Below are 25,586 nucleotides of genomic sequence, written 5' to 3'. Positions count from 1 at the left end.
AGCGCTGACTTCTCGCTCCATGTTGGTCCTGCAGTGACAGAGATACAAACAGAGGCAGTGAGTGAAATGCAGTCGTGGAACAAACTCAACCTTCAAACTCCCTCCATTAACACTAGTTTTAAACCTGAAGGTGGAGTGTGGCACCAAGCACCTTAAAGGTCTCTTATCCCCACCTGCTGGTAGTTCTAACACATTACATCCAACCTGGTGTTAAAAATAATTCATGACTGTTCAAACACTCTAAAATATTTTTCCTTTTTTTCCTTACTTTTACTCCCCACAGAAAAAAAGGACTTTCTACTCATTGTATTTACAAAACAGATTTTTTGCTTTTGGTTTGAGAAATTTGAGAGGAGTCATTTCATCACTAAGGGCATCAAACATCAAACCAATATGAACCTAAAAAGTAACACATGAAATAATCCTGATCGTGTACTAATCACCAGGGTATGAAACATAAAAAGAGATGAAAGAGGCAAAACTGTGAGTCATAGTCAGGAGTTAAAGTGAGACGTTGTTCTTCTTCCTTTTTTGCACAGCACCTGAACAAACTGGTAATTTCAAATGCAGCGTTTCTATCAACAAACATCAGCAAACACACAAACTGTTTGTGTGCAGTTTGTCTCACAGTGTGTTGCTGGCTAAAGGTCCAGCTGCTGTACATCACAGGGAGAGAAAAGAAAGAGAGCTAACTTCACTCAGAGATGGAGAAAGATAAGACACACAGGACAGGAGAGGAAGAAGAGAGGTTAGATTTAAAGGGAAGGACTGCTCAGTGGGATTTGATCAACTGGAGATTAAAGCTTACATGTAAGTCCTCATGTGTTGAAATCAGATATTGGGTCTGTACATGTGACATTGTGTTTTTTCAGGTTGTGAAAGATGCTGCAAAACAATCTGAGGCAGATTAACTGTGTTATTTAAAGACTGCATGAAGATCCTCTGCAGGTTAGTGCAGGATAAACAGGTTCGTTTGCTGAACTGTGATGGATTTAAAGTAAAGAACAGTGTGTGACTGGTGCACAGTGACTGTGGTGCTCATGTCACAGTTAGATTACATCAAGTGTAGCAGAGATTCATTTAAACTGAAGCTCATGATGCTGACATCCATTCACTGAGTTCCACCTTCATACCAACAGTATAGTGTCTAATATAAAGACAGTGTACTGTCAGTGTAGAGGATGGAAACCAGCCAGGACAGCTCATGAAACATCTGCTGACATCTGGTTGAAATCAGTTGTGTACATCCACAGAGAGCAGCAGGTCAGCTGATCACAGCCTGTACTTTAAGAAAATCTACTGGAGCTCTCAACAGAAATTATTGTGAGCTGTGATTCTTTTCCCCACGCTGAGCCACTACAGCTGATTTTAGGGTTCCCACCTGCTCAATCCCACTTTAACCTCTTCCCTGCTCATGTTCCTGTTTAGAGGCAAAGTCACCCTCTACAGTGTAGGCAACAGAAAATACACATATGTTTTATTTTCCTTCATTTTCCTTCATTCGGGCTGCTGTTGTGATGCTTTGAATGTGTATTTTTGGGGTGAAGAACAAAATGTTATGTCCATTTGATTAATAAATAATTTCGATGAATAAGCCTTACACATGTGCTGTGGTGTAGTCTTTCTTTGCTTGTGACTTAATAATGTTTGTAAACATAATAGTCTAAAAAACAACATAATATACAACACAGTCATATAACAGGTTGGGAGGATGAGAGTTTTAGACGTGACTGAGTATTTGGTGAAACTGTGATATTTTCCTCACCTTCTGTGTTGAGCTCATTGTTTCCTCTGTAGTGACTCAGCTGAGTCCAGATGGCTGAAAATGTTCCTCTGCTGCTCCGTCAGACTCTTCTCCTCCTGCTGATCAGCTGGGACACAAAACAGATCTTTGTTAGGCTCCACACTGCACTGAAGAGTCAAAGTGTCTCATATGTTCATCTGACAACACAAAGTACAAATTTCACTCTGATTGCTTGTAGAAATCTTGTGAGACGTGTTGTGCTGCAAAGTGAGGAAACTCTCTCACTCACTTATACTTCAGGAGGAACTTTGTGACATTGGCTCTAATATTCTAAGCAGCCCTTTACTATGACAGGGCCAGAAAGTCCTATTTGAAGGTTTGGGAGAAGGACCATGTTAAAGGTGGATTGGGGTTTATACACTTTGTTATGATACAGGTAAGGCTGTAAGAGCCTGAGAAGGTGTCCTGAATGAAGCTCTAAAACCAGTTTTCAGCTAACGACTCTGCTTCAGTCTGGAAAACAGCAACTACAAGTTTAAAGACTCCATCAACAATTCACACCCAGCAACAGCCTGAACAGCTCCTCCTGTGGTTTCCACAAACAGGGACAGACCTCTTACTCCCCCACCCCACACTTTCAACTCCTTCAGCCCCCCAGTCCCACCACCTCCACCACTCCCCGACAACCAATGATTAAAGCTCATTGATCAAATGCTGTGATTGCAGTGACTCACTCACTGTGAACGGTAATCATCGCCACTGATCAGCGGTCTTTGATTAATGAGCTTTGATCAGTGGTTTCAGTGCTTTCCTTCCTGCTTTGACTGCAGCTGTGTTTGACACAGGAAGACATTTTTACATTCTTTTACGACTCGGTGGGGGCCACTAGAGGCTATAAGAGCTTGAGTAACCCTCCACCAGTTGGAGATTTGATGTCTCCCCATCCGGATGGTTTGTGCTCAAAGGTGTTGAATTGTATGAAATGAAGTAATTGTTGATTGAGCATTTATACACCGAGTATTGTCCTTCCTTCAGCCCAAGAATTGGGAGAAATTAACCACCACAATATATTTTTATTCTCTGTGCTTTCAAATATGAACACTGTTTACTTTCATCTCTGTTTCATTAGGTTTTGTTAACATCTTCCTGTGCATCACTTTACAGCAGCCAGACTCATTAAAATGAGACTTTGTAGGAGTTCACTTCCTCTCATGTGTTCATCCACAGCAGCTGGACAATAAAGTTTATTGTGACCCTGATACTGCAGCAGATCGCTCTCATCCATTTCCTGTTATCACTTCAAATAGAAATGAGGTTGTAGAGGTTTGGTGCAGGCAGAAAAACAGCTGCAGGGACAATGAAAAGACTTTTCTGCTCCAACTTCTCCCAGCATGCTGAGCTAATGATTAGTTGGTGTTTTTCTCCAAACACTCTCTCACTCTTCTCTCAACGTGTTCACAATAAACTGTGAACAGACACCGAGGAGAGCAGCAGAAGACCTCATTCAGGAGCTAAACTCAACATGAACTGAACTCACAGTAAAGTTAGCTCGGTGCTTACCTTTAGATGAGCCCACAAACCGAGAGAAACTCCGCGATGAAGCTGCAACTCTTTCCAAACACAGGAAACAGATCAGGGAGCAGAGACCCACGTGGTTCACGCTGATCTCAGCTACGATCCAGGAGACAAGGGTGGGCAGATCGATGCAGATATCGATCCAAACGTTGGTAGTGGTATATGATCGATACTTTGGTTTGTTTTCTCCTCTAAGTTCACTACTTTACTCGCTTTGGATGAAAAAGTAGCTCCGTCTGTGCAAACTGCGCACGGCATGTCACCACCGAGCATGCTTCTTCTTCTTTATATGGTTGGCAAATAACAAAATGGTGCATTACCGCCACCAACTGGTATGGAGATTGAATTGAAACGTCGACTAGCAACAGTTTACTCTCTTTTAAAACCTGGAATAAGGCCTGATCACTTTCACTTCTTGAGTCTTTTTGCAGTAAATCAATAAGATCCAGTTCCATTTTTATGTTACTGAGTTTTTGGATCCGTATAATATATCATGTTCTATAGTTTCCTCTTCTCCACAGGAATCACATTTACCTGTATTATATTTCCCTGTCATGAATAGTGTAGAGTTCAAACCAGTATATCCAAATCTTATTCTAGATATGACCACCTCCTCTCTTTTCCTCTCCTTCTTGTGCTTCTCATCTCTCCTCCTCTCCTTTGAATCATGCATGAAGCTGAATCGCGATGAAGCTGGAACTCTTTCCAAACACAGGAAACAGATTAGGGAGCAGAGACCCACGTGGTTCACGCTGATCTCAGCTACGATGCAGGAGACAAGGGTGGGCAGATCGATGCAGATATCGATCCAAACGTTGGTACTACTTTATTCGCTTTGAATGAAAATCCAGCTCCTTTTGCGCAAACACCTCTCTTGAAGCGTCCACACTTTGCTCCGCCCTTCTTCTTCTTTTACTTCTAGGTGCAGGGTATTGAGCTTTGAGGATCCCAGTCAAACCTAGCTTCGAAGCACATGCTAAAAGCACTTCTACTTGTGTATTTTTCAAAAAAGGAGACCGTACCCAAAATATTAACTCTCAAAAAACAACAATCACAGGACATTTTACAGAGTTCAAATGTGCAGCTGCAGCGCAAATGACAGCAAACACTTTTTGTAAGCCTAACAGCTTCCAGATCATTTATTCTGACAATACAGCAAGAAGGTCATCACTGCTTCAAGCACTGCCTATATGAGCTGGTCAGAGAGCAAGGACAGCAAGCAGTCCTCTGCCCTTGAAGAAAAGACATCTGCCCAAGATGAAGAAACTTCCTCTCCAGAAGATGAGGGGAGAATCTGCAAAGAGGCTGACTGCATCATTCACCACTGATGATGAGTACTAGCCAGTGCCCGAATCCTCTTCTTTGGGGGAGGATTGGTGTTGGGGGGCATGGAGGTGGAGGCTGAGCAGCTGATGGAAAAGAACATAGGGGCATTTTCTGAGACCGAGGAGCCGGTGACTGAGTGGATCACCTGAGATCTACTTTTGAACTTTTTATAATAAAGGAGATTTAGCTGCTGTGCACCCTCACAAACCTGCACAGGGGGCGAAGGTGCAAGGATTGGAGGATTATAGATGAAGTGGAGACTACACCAGAAGAAACCAATACATAGCATGTTGGATGACAACACTGGAAGTTCTCAGGAAGTAACAAATGGCATAGGGTTCAGACTCCAACTGACGGAGGAGCTCTGAGGACAATGTCTTTACTTCGGTCACTTTGGAAGAGGAACTCTTTATATGAAAACTGGCACAGGGGAAACAACCCAGAGCTTCCTCCCCAGCTCCTCCAGTTGCAACAGAGGAAGATTTTGTTGTCTGTCTTTGGCTTCACCGAAACTGCCACGGCGATATCCCACATGCCAAAGCAACGGAGGAATGTGCTTCTTTTGACAGCAGCACACAAGGAACCAGTCAGTGATGGGGAATAAAGGATGCGTGAAAGCAAGAAGCAATCCTGGATTACAATAGGCACAAATACACATTGGATAACTTAGAGAGGATGTTGGCACCTCGAGTTGTAGAAGGAAAACTAACTGATGGCTGATGGCTCTTTTCTCCAATCTCCTGGATGTCGGATGTCTTGGGATACAATGCCTTTGTCCAGCTGGAAACAACTTCACTGAAGTGGGGGAGTCCTCTACAGCCTACAAATGAAGAGTGATCCTGGGAGAGCTGGGACACATGCTGGTGACCTCAACAACTGCAAGACACACTTGTCCCTGATTCTCAGCCACTTCTGCCATTGATCTCAAGATACAGTAGTCTGAACCAGAGTGTGATCCACACTCCACCAACGAAATGAGAAGAAGGTGCAAAAGGCGCACCACCAGGATTGGAACAGCAGCCCCATGCACCAGGTGTAGAAAGTGTACAAAAACCACTCTACTGTGGTTAGCACATCATGCTGCTAATGAGCATACACACAGAAGCACACACTGGAATATAAATTTTGATCATTTTAGTGGTCATTTCAATGGTTATTTGGTCATTAAATTGCCTTTCTGGCCACTAACATACCATGTGTGATTTTCTTTTTGGGTATTCATCTCCCCCGCAAAAAATAAAATAAAGTAAAGATAAATCATTGTTACTGGTACTGGTACTGATTATAATCATGACCTATAGGGCCTGGCACGGTGTAGCTCTAACTTACATCAGTTATCTTCTTCTTCCTTATCGCCCCAGCAGGTCCCTGAGGTCTCGTGATCAGGGCTTGCTGGTTGTCCAGCATACAAGTTTAAAAACAAAAGGTGACTGAGCGTTTGTATCAGTGGCTCCCAGACACTGGAACTCGCTCCCTTTGAGTTTGAGATCTGTGGACTCAGTCATTTCTTTTAAAAAGCAGTTAAAAATGTATCTGTTTATACTTGCTTTTGGTTGATTTTGTTTGAGGTTGTATGTCCATTTCTGCTTCTGTGAAGCACTTTGTGATTTTTATCTTGAAAGGTGCTATAAATTAAATTTTACTTTCCTATACTTTACAACATTACAGGTCAGTTGCAAAAACAATAAAGCTAAAACATGACAAAGATACCGACTGTAAATCATGACATGAGTCCTCATTAAGATCAAGATAACTGGTGACTTTAATGGCATAAATCCAGGATGCCTCTGATGACATGACATGAGCAGTGTTATAATTTATGAAAGTAATGAAGGATTTTATTACTAAAAACATGCAGGAGTGTTTTTTTTTTAAACCTTTAGGGAAATGAAGTTGTGGCTACAAACAAATATATTTTAGCAATTACACAAGTTGTTTAAAGATGGAAGAAAGCATGTTATCTAGCATATCAAGACTATCTCTAGTCTGAAAACTGAAGGCTCTCCCTTCCATTCTACTTTAAAAATACTCTAGGAACAACAAGTAGGCCTGCAGAGCGAGAGCGAAGTGCTCTAATAGGGTGATATGGTACTACAAGGTCATTAAGATAAGATGGGGCCTGATTATTTAAGACCTTGTATGTGAGGAGCAGGATTTTGAATTCAATTCTGGATTTAACAGGAAGCCAAAACAGGAGAAATATGCTCTCTCTTTCTAGTCCCTGTCTGTACTCTTGCTGCAGCATTTTGGATTAACTGAAGGCTTTTTAGGGGGTTTTAAGGACATCCTGATAGTAAGTCCAGCCCGGAAGAAATAAATGCGTGAACTAGTTTTTCAGCGTCACCCTGAGACAGGATATTTCTAATTTTAGAGATGTCGTGAAAATGGAAGAAAGCAGTCTTACGTATTTGTTTAATATGTACATTGAAGGACATGTCTTGGTCAAAAATTACTCCTTACAGAATCTGGTTAGATACCATATTTCTAAGATTTTCAGGACCTCAGTTTGTTCTGAATTAACAAGCAGAAAGTTAGCGGCCATCCAGGTCTTTATGTCTTTAAGACATTCCTGCAGTCTAACTAAATGGTGTGTGTTACCTGGCTTCATTGATTGATAGAGCTGGGTGTCATCAGCATAGCAGTGAAAATGTATGCTATGTCTTCTAATGATACTACCTGGGGGAAGCATGTATACATGTAGGTACACTAGTACCTACTCAGTTTTGGTCATTTTCCATTATAATTAACTACCAACTAATGTGGGTGGAGTCATTATAGCAATATGGTTGAAACTGCTAGGTTTCAAAGATGGCGGTTTTGATTTTCATGAATGAGTCGCTCTCATGACTCACAGAGTGATGCCAATGACTGGCAAAATGGCATCACGCTGCCTGTTTGTCATGGCTGCAGTCTGTCTTTGAATTTTGTAAATAAAGTCTGCACACATACTTGCTTCATCGCTGGGCAGGGATAGCTCAGTAGGTAGAGTGGTACCCCTGTGATCGGAAGGTCGGGGGTTCGATTCCCCTCAACAGCTACCCTGAGGTACCCCTGAGCAAGGTACCGTCCCTACACACTGCTCCCCGGGCGCCCAGTGGCTGCCCACTGCTTCATGAATGAGTGAATGGGTTAAATGCAGAGAGGGATTTTCCCCACGGGGACCAATAAAGTACACTTTCTTAAGCAGGCAAAGGTTATACAAAAATCATACAGTGCGATTCTAAACACAAAATCTAAATGTGAGGATTAACGATCATTTTCCCATTACATCACTTTTATTATTGTTTATCATACAAAAATCACTAAAAGAGTTTTACTTCAACACCAAGTAACATCAACAACAATGAATACTCAGAGAGGTTCATTATGTGCATCATTACAGTGTTAGAGGTACAATTTTACACTTAGTGGTCATCCTTACTCTCACTATCGTCTCTTCTTCATCTGAAATTTATATGCAAAATATTAGTAATAATAATAAGGAAAAAATTTTAAAACAACAGATTACACGTGGAAATATGAAAGAGCTTTAGTTGTTCACCTGCTAAATGAGAGCTTGAACTCTTTAGTTAATCCTCTTCTGTCCGCGTCCTGACCTTGTCTCGTGTACATCATGTGTATGTGTAAGCATGCTGCAAAAAAAACCTTCTGCACTCTACGTCATCCTGCAATATATCAATACAGACAGTAACACTGAATGAAGCTCTTAACTCTCAAAATACGGAGCGCCGACTCAGTTATGAGCACATTCGCATTATGTATATAACAAAACAGCTTTATCTAATACTTTAAATAAGAATCAAATAATACCCCCCCCCCCCCCCCCCCCCCCCACTCTAACAACCACCATACATCAAACACTTCTGATCTAAGGTTTACAGTAGTTTGATAGATCTAGATTCTAACTAGTCAGTGCTCCAAACAATCAGTCACATTTAGCTCTGAAAGAACAAGTTCATTCTCGAGATCCTCAAAGCATGTTTCAGGTCTCGTAAAATCCCTTAATAAAGTGTAATGACCCCAAAATCCTATTTAGGGTGTCAGATAATGTGTCAGGACAAATTAGCTATGTCAAAGGAGCTACAGTTTAACAAACTGCTGTTGATATATTTACTGTGGTATTTAGGATCTAATGCACAGCCCACAAAGCAGTCTACCTGCCATGCAGAGCGTGCACAAGTCATTGTTAGTCAAATGGCTGTGAAATTTGCATATTATTTTTAATCACATCAGAACTAGAGAAAAGTTTGAAACCAAGCAATTCATATACACCTTTCCTGTTTTTTTGATAATTGGAGAGTCATGTAAATTTAAATATTTTGTGACGCAATTAAAAAGTCACACCAATAACCACCTTATTGAACACACACTGAACTTTTCAGGCAAAACTGCCTGGCGGTTTTATCAGGTGTTGTCTGCGTTCCATCGCTGATCCCTCATCAGTGACACAGAGCCTCAACCTGCACGTCACTAAGTTGGTGCTTGGCACACTCTTGTTGGAGGAGGGCGCTTTTTCACCCCTCACTCTCTCGTTCTAATGCAGCTGTGGGTTGAAAGGGCAGAGCACGTTGTACACCCTTGTTGTCTTCCTCAGCGTCTTAACGCAGGGATCTTTCTTAACCTTTGCGGTTTTTTCTGTGTGCTCTGGAATCTTCTTGTGATGAGCAGCAGGACCCCAAATGACATGACTCGGGCCCTTGACCGCTGTCTGGGCTGTCGGCTGTGCCTGGACTGGTCCCTGCTTCCCGCTCTCTGAAGATTTCTGATCAGCACCCAGTTTCAGTCTGGAGCTTCCACCCTTGGGATGATTTCTCCCAGCAATACTCTGGATACTGCACCTGTATTTCCTTACTTGAAGGTAAAACTTCTAACCGTTTTGAAAATATATCAATCATCATCAATCAGCATTCCACTTTCTGTTCAGTGAACTTGTAGGTTATCAACAACTTATCTAATAGCACCTGTAGGGGTTTAATACCTGTACATTAACTGTTAGTCACACAAATCATAGAAAAATCACTGAAAATTGTAGAAAACTGTAGAAAAATCACCAGATAGTTATAGAGTAAACCTGAAATCCCTCCTTTTGATACATTGTCCTTCCCATGTGGCAATTTACCATAATTTCTCATGGTTAGCGCTGGCCAACTGTGGGGAAGAAGGACCCAAATGCTGGACTCTTTGATGAGTGCATTTTATATACAGTGGAGCAAATACCAAGAACACAAATCCCTGTGAGCTCACTAGACTCCCATGTCATGTCTTCACCCAAACGTTCGTGCTCTCTGCTCTCGTCTTCCCAAACTCCCTGTGTGTTCTTTCCTTTTTCGTCCACGCTCCTCCTACAGGGAAACACTAACTCCCGCGGGCATACATGACCAGCATGACACTACACTTAGACACACACTAACTATGGAGTGTAACTCAACGATCCAGCGTCGAGGAGCTCTAAGCTACACTCCTATGTTACTCCCCTGACAAGTCAGATCAGCTGCAGGTGTGTAAGGTCCTTAGTTGTGGCCAAAAAACAAAACAAAAGCAAAAACAAAGAAACCCTGGTGTATTGGCTCCATTTTTTGATAAATAATTGTATATATTTACACAATGTGTGCATAAGTTTTCAAAATACACAATTTATATTTGCATGGCTGTAGGTGGCTGTAGGTTTGCATGTGAGTGGCTGTAGTTCAGGTGGTAGAGCAGGTCATCTACTGATCGGAAGGTTGGTGGTTCGATTCCTGGCTTTCCCCAGTCTGCATGCCAAATATCCTTGTGTGTGAATGTTACTTAGAAAGCAACTAGAACAATGTGCTTGTGCGAATGGGTGAATGCACAAGTTGTGTAAAGCGCTTTGAGTGCTCAGAAGAGTAGAAAAGCACTATATAAGAACCAGTCCATTTACCATTTCAAATTATAAAATAATTTATTTAACATGTCTGTGGTTTTTACAGTAAAAAAATACTACTAGGGTAGTCTTTTGTATGATTTCAGGAATCTTGTGTTAATACAGTGTGTCAATGAAAAAACAAATAAATTCAGACACGTGAGGTTGAGCTACAAACAATGATACAAAGCAAGGCAGGAAAAAACAACCTTTCTGATCTTCTAAATTGGTACACTCCTGTAAGATCACTGAGGTCTGTGGATGCTCTCAGCTGTCCCGAGGTCCAGGTTAAAGACAGAGGAGACCGGGCCTTTGCTGTGACTGCTCTTAAATTGTGGAACAAACTGTCACACAAAGACCTCTCCAACATTGGACACTTTCAAAACCCGTCTAAAAAATCCACTTATATTCCTTGGCTTTTAAATCAGGATGAATTTGTACTACTTTTATCTTACTTCTTACTCAAATCTTCTAATTTTATGATTCTTTCATGTCTTCTTATGTTTTATCTCTTTTATCTCTTTTATCTCTTTTTATGATCTTAAATGTCCATCACCTTGGTCAACAGTTGCTGTTTTCCATGTGCTATATAAATAAATTTGACTTGACTGGACTTGACTATATATTCAGGAGTGTTGCAATGCTATGGAGGAACTGCAGTATTTGCAGGAGTTAATAATGCCAGCTAACATTAAACTTCTGATTCAAACTTTTTCATTTAAACTGAGAGAAAAATAGAGAACAAAGGCAAATGAGATTCTCGAGAAGACTGGCCAAAGAGCATGTTTCCCAGATATTGTTTTAGAAAGAAAGTTTCGGATAACAAATGGAGTTTAAGCTGTGCAAAATGTTTATTCTGTAAACTGAATGGAGGAAAACCCAGCCAACAACAGATGGCAGACCTGCCAGAGGAAAGAGTGGTTCCAGATCTGCAACCTTTCAGAAACGTTGGTCTAGATTATTTTGGTCCACTTGTTGTGAAAAGAGGGCGCAGTATTGTAAAACGGTATGTAGTAGCGTTCACTTGCATAACAAGCAGAGCCGTGCACCTCGAAGGGGATTACTTTTTAGATACTGACTCATGCATTAATGCACCATCAGAAAAGCTATCACAGGACACAAATGACCTCCAAGCATTAACACCGAACCACTTCCTCGTCATGAAGTGAAAACCAGCTCTTAAGGGCCCCTGAATGATTTTCTCCATCTGGAAAGAACAGGCCTGTTGCAACCTGTAATATGTCCTTTTTCTTGGCATCCTTGCAAATGTCTGTTTTTCTTGTTCCTCCTCCTCGTCTAGCTCTAACCTGCTTGAAAACCTCAGTGTCTTCATCATAATGCATCCATCCTATTTCTATTTTTCTATTTCTCTTCAGAGCATTTCTTTTATGGGTTGTTTGGAAATGTTCTTTTTGCCGTGTGCTACTGCCATCCTCTTCAGATAATTTTCTTTTGGACAGTTTGGATTTCAGCCATTCAAAAAGCGCTGACTTGCGGCTGCTGCCCCTCCGTCTGTAAAATCCAAATACTGCTAGACAATCACCGTATGATGGCAAATTGTTAGGGTCCCTGGGTCGTTGACCCAGTGTTTTGTGTTTTTGGTTCTTTGATTTTGTTATTTCATTATTTTCTAGCTTTGCTTTATGGGTTTTAGGATCATTCTTAGTTTAGGTTCTCTGGGTGGGGTTTGGTTAGAGTTTTAGTGTTCTGGTTTTCTGTCTGTGTTCCATAGTTGCTGTCTCCCCTGTCTGCTGTATCCCCACATCCAGTCAGTGTCTGTGTCTACCCTAGTCCCACGTCTTTGTTCCCTTTGTTATAGTGCCTGCCTGTGAGTCTGTGTTATGTTTCCTGTTTTACTTTGAAAGTCCATGTCTGATGTTAATGTGTCTGGTTTTGCTTCCCCTTGGCTCGTTAGGCCTGATTTGCCCCAGCTGTGTTTCCCTCCTGTTACCCATTCCCTGATTGCTCCCTTTGTGTATTTAAGCCCCGTGTTTCTTTGTGTCTGTGTCGTGATCTACTCTCATTTATGCTGTGTGTTCCGTTTGCCTGGTCATGTAAGTTTATTTGGATTTTGGATTTCTGTTACTTTTTGCTAGTGATGGCCAAATGAAGCTTTCCGAAGCACTGAAGCTTGTATTGAAAAACGGTTCATTACTCGAAGCTTTTCAACACAGTCCTCTCCGGTGACATCTGGTGGTGAAAATTTTGAAGAGCAGCTTGAATCTGCAAAATAAAACGGACTGCTCAATTATCACTGCTCACTCAAGAGTGGAGTTCTCTCTGATATTGGGCCACCGTTCCGTTGCTTTGAACATGTAATTGGTTTTGTTTTCTCGATTGGGGGGCTGAAAAAAATGTAATGCGTATCTGCGTAATACATTTTGATCAATAAACTTTCCCTATTTAAACATGCACTATGGTGTGGCCTTTCTTTGCTCATAACTCCTTGATGTTGGTAAATACAATAAGTGAGCAATATATATAATATACATATGATAATGCACAGCACATTATGGAGTATGCCCCTGCTGTGAAGTCCTGCCTCCATCTACTTGTCGTTTAATCACTGGACAGCTGGACAGGTTCATACAAAATATTAGATTAGGCCAATTCCTATACATATTTTTGACCTAGGGGTGGGATTGATTGTGAACTGGAAAGGGAAAATGCTTAGGGGGCTGAGTACGGCTGCATCGTCACTGATTTGTAGAATCATTTTGATTCGATACAGGATCCGATTCAATTTGATTGGAATCTGGAAAGTTTTGCCTCAGTCAGAAATATTACAATTCTGATCATTTAACAGTATATATCCATAATTTCGTATCTATTAAAAGAAAGCTGACACATGTGAGACTTAATTAGAGATGTAAACAGAGAGTTATGAAACCTGCAGCTGCAGAAGCCAGCGGGGAAAAAAGAGGCAAACACAGCGCGGACCCAACGACACACCAAAATCTGATTCTGACGCGTCGGGTCCGCGCTCTGTGTTCACGTTTGTATGCAGAATCCGTAAACCTGCTCCCAGTTACTGTTTTAGCTGCATGGTGTTTGACGACATGTTGTGAGGTTTAACCTGAGATGCTGGCGTTTCAGGCATAATAACGTTAATTTACAAATCGACACGGGATTTTAATGAATCAATATCACTTTATTCAATTTAGCATGGATTGTAATCAGAAAAGCGATAATCAAAACCCACCCCTAATCAAGAACTTGCAAAGTAAAAACATGCTCTATGTCAGGTAGCCCTTTTGTTATTTACATTTAAAAAGAGGATTAGTGTTACTGTGCGCTGGCTGAGTCTGTTTCTTTTCTTAGAAATAGTTTCTACTGCCCTGGAGAAAATCCACTTGCATGGAACAGAAGAGGCTGTGGAGTGCAGGAACCACACTGCAAGCTGGTAGATATGCAGGTATTCCTGGGTCCTGCAGACTATCACCTAAAAACAATAAACAAAATGATTTTCTAAACTGTGTAGCAATGTAATGTACGTATAGTGTCAAATACATTTTTGTAGTCTTCATCAGCTTTAATTCACATGGAAGTGTTCCTAAAGTCATATGCTGTAATGATATTTACATTATGAAAACATGATTTTGGACATTTCAAGTTTTTCACTTCGGCAGATAAAATGAATTGAGCAAAATCAACTCAAAATATTCCCACACGCCAGAATGTCCTCTCTTCCTCGCTGGCTCCATATCTGTCAGTGGAATGATCACCTCGTCGCTATCTGTCACCATCAACACACTCCACGAATCCCGTGGATGATTCACTTCCTTATATCCGTTTGAATCAGGTACCGAAGCAGTTACGTGCGTAATGAAGCTTCAGACGTCACTGGTCACGTGACTTTTGCCAAACGAAGCAAGCCTCGACACAGTGCTTCTGAACCAGTGTGTTGTTTTTTTCGACACACGCTCCGGAGCGTCAGCTTCAAGCGGGCCATCACTACTTTTTGCCATCCAGCAATAAAAGCTGAGTTTTGAGCCATTTTCTGCCTCCGAGTGTCTGCACTTTGGGTCCTTCTACTTCCACTCCTACCTGCACACAGCCTTAACCTGACAGAAGATCACGACCAGAACATGGACCCCGCAGACTCTTTAGCTTTTGGATTAAACGCTGAGATGGAGCGGATGATTAAGCTCCTTGACCGCATTGCTCAGGCCAATGATTTGAGGACCATGGCAGTTGGGCTAAGCGCTGTAGATGCCATCATTCGGAGCAACCCTTGGCTTACTCAGCTTTCTATGGACACTGTGCTGGGCAGCTCCATAGCTGCCTGGAGGGAGCAAGTCAGGGCTGGCGAGCTTGCTCTCTCTACCTCCACCTCCACTTCTTTACCGCCGCTCCAGGACAACACACACTCACCACCTGCCTCGTCGCTACCTCAGACTGCCTCTCCTTCCTCACACCAGCCGGGACCTTGTTCGCCTGCCCATTCGCCTGCCTTTTTCCTGGTGGCCATGTGGTCGGAGGATGAGGAGGAGGTCTCCGTTTCTCCGCCAGTTTCAGTTCCCTCCTTCAGAAGGAAACGACGCCACCGTCGCTCCTCTCCTCAATCTTCTGGTCAGCCACCTGTCTCCGCTGGAGGGTCCGAGGGGCCCGTTCAGCCTCTTGCCTCGTCAGCTGGGGGTCCGGGAGGACCCAGCCAGCACGTCCCAGTGTCTGCTGATGGTTCTGGCGAGGCCGTTCAGCCACCACCGGCTCCTCCGCCTGGTCCGGCCTCCGAGTCTGCAGCTCCGCCTGGTCCGGTCAAAATGCACGGACAATTCTGCATTCCCATATACAGTGGAAAAATGTTCCACGGGCTTCTCCACATTTAAAACATGTATCTGGAATTCTGTTATTATATTTATTCAATTTCACCGGTGTTACATACAGTGGGGCAAAAAAGTATTTAGTCAGCCACCGATTGTGCAAATTCCCCCACTTAAAATGATGACAGAGGTCAGTAATTTGCACCAGAGGTACACTTCAACTGTGAGAGACAGAATGTGAAAAAAAAATCCATGAATTCACATGGTAGGATTTGTAAAGAACTTATTCGTAAATCAGGGTGGAAAATAAGTATTTGGTCACCTCAAACAAGGAAAATCTCTGGCTCTCACAGACCTGTAACGTCTTCTGTAAGAAGCTTTTCTGTCCCCCACTCGTTACCTGTATGAATGGCACCTGTTTGAACTCATCATCTGTATAAAAGACACCTGTCCACAGCCTCAAACAGTCAGACTCCAAACTCCGCCATGGCCAAGAACAAAGAGCTTTCGAAGGACACCAGGAAAAGTATTGTAGACCTGCACCAGACTGGGAAGAGTGAATCTACAATAGGCAAGCAGCTTGGTGTGAAAAAATCAACTGTGGGAGCAATCATCAGAAAATGGAAGACATACAAGACCACTGATAATCTCCCTCGATCTGGGGCTCCACGCAAGATCTCATCCCGTGGGGTCAAAATGATCATGAGAACGGTGAGCAAAGATCCCAGAACCACACGGGGGGACCTGGTGAATGACCTGCAGAGAGCTGGGACCAAAGTAACAAAGGTCACCATCAGTAACACACTACAACGGCAGGGAATCAAATCCTGCAGTGCCAGACGTGTTCCGCTGCTGAAGCCAGTGCATGTCCAGGCCCGTCTGAAGTTTGCCAGAGAGCACATGGATGATACAGCAGAGGATTGGGAGAATGTCATGTGGTCAGATGAAACCAAAGTAGAACTTTTTGGTATAAACTCAACTCGTCGTGTTTGGAGGAAGAAGAATACTGAGTTGCATCCCAAGAACACCATACCTACTGTGAAGCATGGGGGTGGAAACATCATGCTATGGGGCTGTTTTTCTGCCAAGGGGACAGGACGACTGATCCGTGTTAAGGACAGAATGAATGGGGCCATGTATCGTGAGATTTTGAGCCAAAACCTCCTTCCATCAGTGAGAACTTTGAAGATGAAACGAGGCTGGGTCTTCCAACATGACAGTGATCCAAAACACACCGCCCGGGCAACAAAGGAGTGGCTCCGTAAGAAGCATTTGAAAGTCCTGGAGTGGCCTAGCCAGTCTCCAGACCTCAACCCCATAGAAAATCTGTGGCGGGAGTTGAAAGTCCGTGTTGCTCGGCGACAGCCCCAAAACATCACTGCTCTCGAGAAGATCTGCATGGAGGAATGGGCCAAAATACCAGCTACTGTGTGTGCAAACCTGGTAAAGACCTATAGTAAACGTTTGACCTCTGTTATTGCCAACAAAGGTTATGTTACAAAGTATTGAGTTGTATTTTTGTTATTGACCAAATACTTATTTTCCACCCTGATTTACGAATAAATTCTTTACAAATCCTACCATGTGGATTCATGTTTTTTTTTTTCCCATTCTGTCTCTCACAGTTGAAGTGTACCTCTGGTGCAAATTACTGACCTCTGTCATCATTTTAAGTGGGGGAACTTGCACAATCGGTGGCTGACTAAATACTTTTTTGCCCCACTGTATATACACAAAAGAAAAGTATTGTACCATGTTGAGAATTTACCGATTTGAGAGAGCAACCCTTCCCACACCCCAGCCTGTGTAAGAACATACAGGCATCCCTTAACCCCAAAACTACTTCCGCCCTCTTCTTGGAACATGTCCACCCTAAACCGAGGAACTATTCACCTGCATTTAGCAACAGTTGTTAAAGTAATTACAATTGATTAAAAGAATTTAACTAAAGAAAAAAAAAGATAATAACAATAGAAATAAATCCACCTTGTCAAGTTTTTACTCTCACACATTTGACACAATAAGTGAAATTACTAGTAACTCTTATTAAGAGAACAAAACAACCAATGTCTAACCCAGCATTGTATAACAACCCTTTGGCAATATAATAAATTGTTCTGTCCATTATGGTTCATAAATACACTTAGTGTATTTACGAGTTAGTGATCTACCATCATATACCTTATCAAACATCTTGTACTTGATTGAGGCTCTTAATGTAGGCGTCCACGTCCGCTGGTGTATCGAATACATGCGTACGTTCCTCGTTGGTCAAAAGCAGCCTCGCTGGATAAATGATCCGATGTTTCCACGATCCAATCTCCCGCAGCTTCTTCCTCATACCATCATACTGACGCTGATGTCTATATGTCTCTGCAGGCAGGTCCGGCAGGAAGGCTATCTTATTGTCCTTATACGTCAGTTCTTTTGTCGTCCTAGCGGCTTTCATGATGCCTTCTCGATCTCTGTAACTTAAGCACTTAATTATAAAAGTTCTCGATCGGTTTGCAATGGAGCTTTGCCTTGTGATTATCCTGTGCGCTCTCTCCAGGACAGGAGGGGGAATTTTCAAAATGTCCGATATAAACTTCTCCATGAAAGTACGTGGATCTGTACCTTCTTCTTTCTCAGGGATGCCGAGGATTCGGATGTTATTACGCCGACTTCTTCCTTCCAAATCCTCCACCTTTTTAGATAGAAATTTGGCCTGTCTTTCAAGGCATTCCATATCATTTTTCAATAAGGTGATTTCGTCCTCCGCGTTGGAGATTCTTTTTTCAGCCTCGTCAATTCGCCCTCCACATTTTTGTATATCAGCTTGAACAGCTCCTATTGCTGACATAATACCACCCATTTCAGTATGGAACTCTTGCTTGAACAATCGAATAGCGTTTAAAAGGTCCAAGGTAGAAGGCATTTCTGGGTTTGCAGGTTGCTTTTCTTGCTCGTGTTCATGCATAGCGTCCATCTGCCCTTCCTCCACCCCGCTTTCGTCTTGTGCCTCAGACGTAGTTTTTTGTTTGTCCTTTTTCAGTTTTTTAGGCATGTTAGCGTTCTCATATGTTCCCAAACGAACTATGTCAAAACGTAAGTTCTATTTTGGATTTACAGAGAGTATTTAACGAAAAAGACAACTGAGCTCGCGAAGCACGGGTCTCCTCACTTTGCCGCCATTACCGGAAGTCAGGTTTTGAATATTTTATTTTTCTTACATTTCAGGTTCTTACATTTCAGATTTTTAATAAGTTGCAGGAACCCTGTTCAGTGTGAGTGGAGAACAGCCAAGTCTCCTCCTCTGATGAACCTCCATCTGTGCCACTGAAAACAGTTCATCTGACTGTGACTGTAAACATGTTTCCATTTGTCACTTCAGTCTTTACTCTGAAAAACAGGAAGCGAAATCACAGCTCAAACTATTTCTTTGTTTAACATTTTAAATGTTTATTTAACATTTTCAAGACTTCACGTTCAAAATACATTCAATAAAAACTTGATAAGGTAAGATTATTTATATAGCACAATTCAACAACAAGGTGATTCAAAGTGCTTTACAGAGACATTAAAAAAATAAAATAAAATGAAAAGCATGATTTAAAATGGATTAAAAAAAACAGTAGATAAAATCAGAACAGTAGATAAAATCAGTAGTTAAAATGTAAGTTTTGAAATTTAAGCTTAAAAGTGTGGATTTGGTGTTTTATTCAAATGCAGCTGAGAACAGGTGAATCTTCAACCTGGATTTAAATAAACTCAGTGTTTCAGCTGATGTGAGGCTTTCTGGGAGTTTGTTCCAGATATATGGAGCATAAAAGCTGAATGCAGTTTCTCCGTGTCTGGTTCTGACTCTGGGAACTGATAAAAGACCGGATCCAGATGACCTGAGGGATCTGGAAGGTTCATACTGGGTCAGGAGGTCACTGATAACATGAAAACAGATTTTTTCATCCAACTGCTGAAGCAAAGCAAACCACTCGACATGAACACTGAAGTAGAACAGTTTAGAAAGCTTAAAATGGAACTAGGGAACCATTTTCATTCATAGTTGCCTCATCAGATCTTTACAGGAGATTCCATCTGAACTCTGTGGAGCCTGATCTCAGGAGTTTTGAGTCTCACCCTGAAAGCAGAAGAGGATCTTTCTGTCTCTGCAGATTCACTGTGATGGGAGCGATTTCAGCCCTGAGTGATCAAGGTGATGTTTGCACAGAGCAGATAATTTAGTGAATGTTTTGGGACATTGGTAACAGTGAAACAGTTTTTTAGTAACGTGGGATCGTTTGTGTGTGGTGTATGAACTGAGATTCCTGAAGCTCTTGTCACACTGGTCACAGCTGTAGTTTCCTTCCATGTGTGTACGTTCATGCTTGTTACAATGACATGAGCGTGAAAAGCTTTTGTCACAGTGCCTGCACTTGTATGGTTTCTCTCCTGTGTGGACACGTTTGTGTTCTTTAAGGTTGACTGCAGTGGTGAAAGATGACCCACACTGATCACAGAGGTGCTCTTTAACCCCACTGTGAATCAGTTCATGGCGTTTTAATCTACTTGATGTGGTGAAACTTCTCCCACATTCTTTGCAGTGTTCCAGTTTGTCTCCAGTGTGTTTACGTTGATGTGTTTTTAGGTTTTTTCTATGGCTGAAAGTTTTTCCACAAAGGTCACAGAGGAAGTTTTTCCCACCACCACAGTAATGACAGGGTTGAGATCTGGATCCATCTGTGTCACTCTGCTTCTAAACAAAGACACAAAGACAGTGTAAGTCAGTCCTTCAACATTTTTATCCTGAACGTCGCCTGAAATAAAGAGCATCTCTGCAGACGTCCAATTACATTTTACTGTTTCAGTTAACACACTCAGTTTAGTGGGCTGTAAAAACTACAATACTACCATCATAATACTACATTAATACTGTCCATCCATCCATTCACTTCCGCTTATCCTTTTCAGGGTCGCAGGGGGCGCTGGAGCCTATCCCAGCTGTCATAGGGCGAGAGGCGGGGTACACCCTGGACAGGTCGCCAGTCTGTCACAGGGCCAACACACAGGGACAGACAACCATTCGCACTCACTTTCACTCGCACATTCACACCTAGTGGCAATTTGGATTATCCAATTAACCTATCCCCACAAGTTGCATGTCTTTGGACGGTGGGAGGAAGCCGGAGTACCCGGGGGGAACCCACGCAAACACGGGGAGAACATGCAAACTCCACACAGAAAGACCCCGGCCTGATGGTGGAATTGAACTCAGGACCTTCTTGCTGTGCGGCAACAGTGCTAACCACCGTGCCACCGTGCTGCATTAATACTGATACTACTAATATGTTACAATAACATCTGACTTGCACTAAAGTACTACTATCCTAATATCTGCAGGGTACCAACACAGTGCAAAACTACTAATGTAACACTGCAATAATACTAATTTAATACTGCATTAATAACACTAACTGTGTAGTTATAACACTCAGCTGAATGGGACACAAGAAAAACACTACTACCCCCATGACACTGCAATTATAATATTAAATGAGTATTTTAACACTACTACTATACTAAAATACTATTACGTAACAACACAACTTTGTTAACCATAATAGAAGATTACTGAATGTTTGGTTTTGTACTTATTTTCATTTGTGTTTTATTTTATTCCATGTACTCCTAACAGAGGAATCAGGCTCTGTAAACAAAAGGCCATTTATGTGGAAATAATAAAAATGTCATTATATACCAGGAAACTGCCTGAACATTAAATAACACCATCATATTAATTTTCAGCACTTTTAGTTTTTCATGATCCTGTAAACAAAAATCACAACTGAAATCACTTCATTACTTAAATCACGCTGCTGTTATTGTGTATATATTTATTTATATTTCTTCATACATTCTTATATAGTTCTATATTGTGTATTTTGTTGTACAGTTATTTTATTTTCAACTTTAATTTATATATTTTATCTTATTCTCCCAGTTAAATTTACCCTTCATTCTAATTTGTGTTGTACAGTTATTTCATTTTTAACCTTAATTTATATTTTATTCCTTCCTAGTTAAATCTACCCTTTTTAATTTTTCATATTTATTTCCTATCTTATTCATAGCCTTTTCCTATTTTGTTTTCTTTAGGTCACGAGCAGTTGTCCAAGCATTTCACTACATATCGTACTGTGTATGACTGTGTACGTGACAAATAAAATTTGAATTTGAATTTTTGAATTTGAAATGAAAATCTGAATAATGACTCAGAGCTGCTTTTCCATGCAGTAGAATTGCTAACATGCTAACACAGTTTAATGAGCAGAGTTGTTCCAAACAGTCAGGCTAAAATGACAACAATATAAATACCGTAATTGTCGGGCTATAAGCCGCTACTTTTTGCACAAGCTTTGAACCCTGCGGCTTTTAGTCAGGTGCGGCTTTTCTATAGATTGTCCATGATTTTTGTGATATCGTAAGACGATTTGTTTTGTTTGTTCCGCTGTTGTACGGCACTACGTTGCCTGGCGGAAGGATCGGGGTTCAAGAGTGGTATGTTGGTCACATGTCCATCCGCCAGGCAACATAGTGCTGTACAAGTAGCGCGAAAAACAAACTTCAAAGTAGCGCTATGCGTTCAGCGGGAGTCGTGGATGACGAGCGGCGATAAACTTGCGAAAAGCAAGTTGTGCTCAACTCTACCGGTGGATTCTGACAGCGTGGAAAAGTGTGCAAACATCCACGATCACCAACGGATTTCGAAGGGCTGGACTGCTGCATGATGAAGAGGAGGACACCGCCACGGCCCTTCAGAGGGTGTTCGACTCTGACACTGACAATGACAATGAGGATTATCTTTGGTTTTGAAAGTGACAACGAAGGAAAGAAGCTGAGAGTGGATGACGAAGCCATCCTGAGCCTGTTCGTATCCGACACTGGAGAAGAGGACTTTGGTGGTTTTAGTGCGCAGGAAGATGGTGGTGAATGACTGACTTTTCTTCTTGTTAAAGCCGTGTCTCTGCACCTGAGCCTAAAAGGTAGTCTGAATCTATTTTTCTGGTGTGCTGTAGGTTATTGTTATGTACTACATTTGTTACTCATTTATGAAGCACAGCACATGTGCAAATATGTACCCATAACTTGATTTTCAAAATATTAATAAAAGGGGTGTGTCTCCAAACAGCCATCTCTTTCCTGACAATTCGCTTTGTGCATATTCTCTTACATATGATAAGTCAATATTGAAACACCTGCGGCTTTTGGTCAGGTGCGGCTAATGTATGTACAAAACAGGATTTTCCTCTGATTTTAGCTTGTGCGGCTAATATTCAGGTGCGCTTTGTAGTCCGGGAAATATGGTACATACCTCACAGTAACTGCACTTGTAGAGTCTCTTTCTGGTGTGGATCTGTTGGTGTTCTTTCAGGTAACGTGGAGCTTTAAAAGTCTTCTCACACAGGACGCATTTGTAAGGTCTCCCCTCAGTGTGGGTAAACATGTGGCGTTGTAACAATGTGTTGTTTGTAAACTGTTTGCCACACTGATCACAGCAGTACACTTTAACTCCAGTGTGGATGAGTTGGTGTCTTTTTAGAGCACTCTTCCAGGAAAAAGTCTTTCCACACAAGTCACAGCTGAACGGTCTCTCTCCAGTGTGAATGACCTGATGACGTTTTAGTTTAGCCTTCCCAGTAAAACCCATCCCACACTCGTCACAGGTGTGTTTTTTCTCTCCCTTTCTTCTGTGAGGTTTGTCAGCCTCCTGAGAGCGCTGACTTCTCGCTCCATGTTGGTCCTGCAGTGACAGAGATACAAACAGAGGCAGTGAGTGAAATGCAGTCGTGGAACAAACTCAACCTTCAAACTCCCTCCATTAACACTAGTTTTAAACCTGAAGGTGTAGTGTGGCACCAAACACCTTAAAGGTCTCTTATCACCACCTGCTGGTAGTTCTAACACATTACATCCAACCTGGTGTTAAAAATAATTCATGACTGTTCAAACACTCTAAAATATTTTTCCTTTTTTTCTTTACTTTTACTCCCCACAGAAAAAAAGACTTTCTACTCATTGTATTTACAAAACAGATTTTTTACTTTTGGTTTGAGAAATTTGAGAGGAGTCATTTCATCACTAAGGGCATCAAACATCAAACCAATTAGAGCCTGAAAAGAAACACATGAAAGACAATCCTGATCGTGTACTAATCACCAGGGTGTGAAATATAAAAAGAGATGAAAGAGGCAAAACTGTGAGTCATAGTCAGGAGTTAAAGTGAGACGTTGTTCTTCTTTCTTTTTTGCACAGCACCTGAACAAACAGGTAATTTCAAATGCAGCGTTTCTATCAACAAACATCAGCAAACACACAAACTGTTTGTGTGCAGTTTGTCTCACAGTGTGTTGCTGGCTAAAGGTCCAGCTGCTGCACATCACAGGGAGAGAAAAGAAAGAGAGCTAACTTCACTCAGAGATGGAGAAAGATAAGACACACAGGACAGGAGAGGAAGAAGAGAGGTTAGATTTAAAGGGAAGGACTGCTCAGTGGGATTTGATCAACTGGAGATTAAAGCTTACATGTAAGTCCTCATGTGTTGAAATCAGATATTGGGTCTGTACATGTGACATTGTGTTTTTTCAGGTTGTGAAAGATGCTGCAAAACAATCTGAGGCAGATTAACTGTGTTATTTAAAGACTGCATGAAGATCCTCTGCAGGTTAGTGCAGGATAAACAGGTTCGTTTGCTGAACTGTGATTTAAAGTAAAGAACAGTGTGTGACTGGTGCACAGTGACTGTGGTGCTCATGTCACAGTTAGATTAAGTGTAGCAGAGATTCATTTAAACTGAAGCTCATGATGCTGACATTCATTCACTGAGTTCCACCTTCATACCAACAGTATAGTGTCTAATATAAAGACAGTGTACTGTCAGTGTAGAGGATGGAAATCAGCCAGGACAGCTCATGAAACATCTGCTGACATCTGGTTGAATTCAGTTGTGTACATCCACAGAGAGCAGCAGGTCAGCTGATCACAGCCTGTACTTTAAGAAAATCTACTGGAGCTCTCAACAGAAATTATTGTGAGCTGTGATTCTTTTCCCCACGCTGAGCCACTACAGCTGATTTTAGGGTTCCCACCTGCTCAATCCCACTTTAACCTCTTCCCTGCTCATGTTCCTGTTTAGAGGCAAAGTCACCCTCTACAATGTAGGCAACAGAAAATACACATATGTTTTATTTTCCTTCATTTTCCTTCATTCGGGCTGCTGTTGTGATGCTTTGAATGTGTATTTTTGGGGTGAAGAACAAAATGTTATGTCCATTTGATTATTAAATAATTTCGATGAATAAGCCTTACACATGTGCTGTGGTGTAGTCTTTCTTTGCTTGTGACTTAATAATGTTTGTAAACATAATAGTCTAAAAAAACAACATAATATACAACACAGTCATATAACAGGTTGGGAGGATGAGAGTTTTAGACGTGACTGAGTATTTGGTGAAACTGTGATATTTTCCTCACCTCCTGTGTTGAGCTCATTGTTTCCTCTGTAGTGACTCAGCTGAGTCCAGATGGCTGAAAATGTTCCTCTGCTGCTCCGTCAGACTCTTCTCCTCCTGCTGATCAGCTGGGACACAAAACAGATCTTTGTTAGGCTCCACACTGCACTGAAGAGTCAAAGTGTCTCATATGTTCATCTGACAACACAAAGTACAAATTTCACTCTGATTGCTTGTAGAAATCTTGTGAGACGTGTTGTGCTGCAAAGTGAGGAAACTCTCTCACTCACTTATACTTCAGGAGGAACTTTGTGACATTGGCTCTAATATTCTAAGCAGCCCTTTACTATGACAGGGCCAGAAAGTCCTATTTGAAGGTTTGGGAGAAGGACCATGTTAAAGGTGGATTGGGGTTTATACACTTTGTTATGATACAGGTAAGGCTGTAAGAGCCTGAGAAAATGAAAAACAACTATTTTTATAGAGCCAAAAAAAGAAAAGATTTCTAAAGGGAACATTCATTTTATTTATTGTTATTTTATTATTATTTTCCTAAAATGTGTCAAATATATATTTTCTCATCTAAATGTCCACTGAGATGTGTGCCAGGGGGCGGTAATGCTCCTTAACATTGGCTGCCAACCAGCCAATGTCACGACCACAACAACCGTGAAAATAGTTGGATTTACATTGCTGCTCAATCACAGCTGCCTGATTAATGGTTTTCATTAGCAATTTAGCAAAGTTGATGGTGGTGGTGTGTCTGTGTGAGTGAAAGACAGAGAGGGAGCGAGCGACAGATTTTCTGT

At 41.6% G+C, this 25,586-nt stretch overlaps 1 protein-coding gene across 1 annotated transcript in view; it reads right to left on the bottom strand.

Moving 5' to 3' along the window:
- The window catches only part of LOC146625874 (uncharacterized), a 49,201-nt gene extending 24,013 nt beyond the window's left edge, over positions 1-25,188 (bottom strand). Inside the window, exons 1-3 of the mRNA XM_085363008.1 lie at positions 24,800-25,188; positions 22,786-23,069; positions 13,987-14,002 (exon numbers count right to left, since the gene is read on the bottom strand). Coding sequence (XP_085219134.1) covers positions 13,987-14,002; positions 22,786-23,069; positions 24,800-24,817 — 318 coding nt within the window. The 5' untranslated portion in view covers positions 24,818-25,188. The remainder of the gene's footprint in view (positions 1-13,986; positions 14,003-22,785; positions 23,070-24,799) is intronic.
- Positions 25,189-25,586: the final 398 nt, after the last annotated feature.

Source organism: Diplotaxodon limnothrissa, linkage group LG9, assembly GCF_057381915.1.
Source record: "Diplotaxodon limnothrissa isolate DT_005_m linkage group LG9, D_limnothrissa_male_GT1.1, whole genome shotgun sequence".
In the NCBI taxonomy this organism is placed as follows: Eukaryota; Metazoa; Chordata; class Actinopteri; order Cichliformes; family Cichlidae; genus Diplotaxodon; species Diplotaxodon limnothrissa.
The sequence above is the reverse complement of the archived record's forward strand: the minus strand, read 5'-3'. Positions and strand labels throughout refer to the sequence as shown.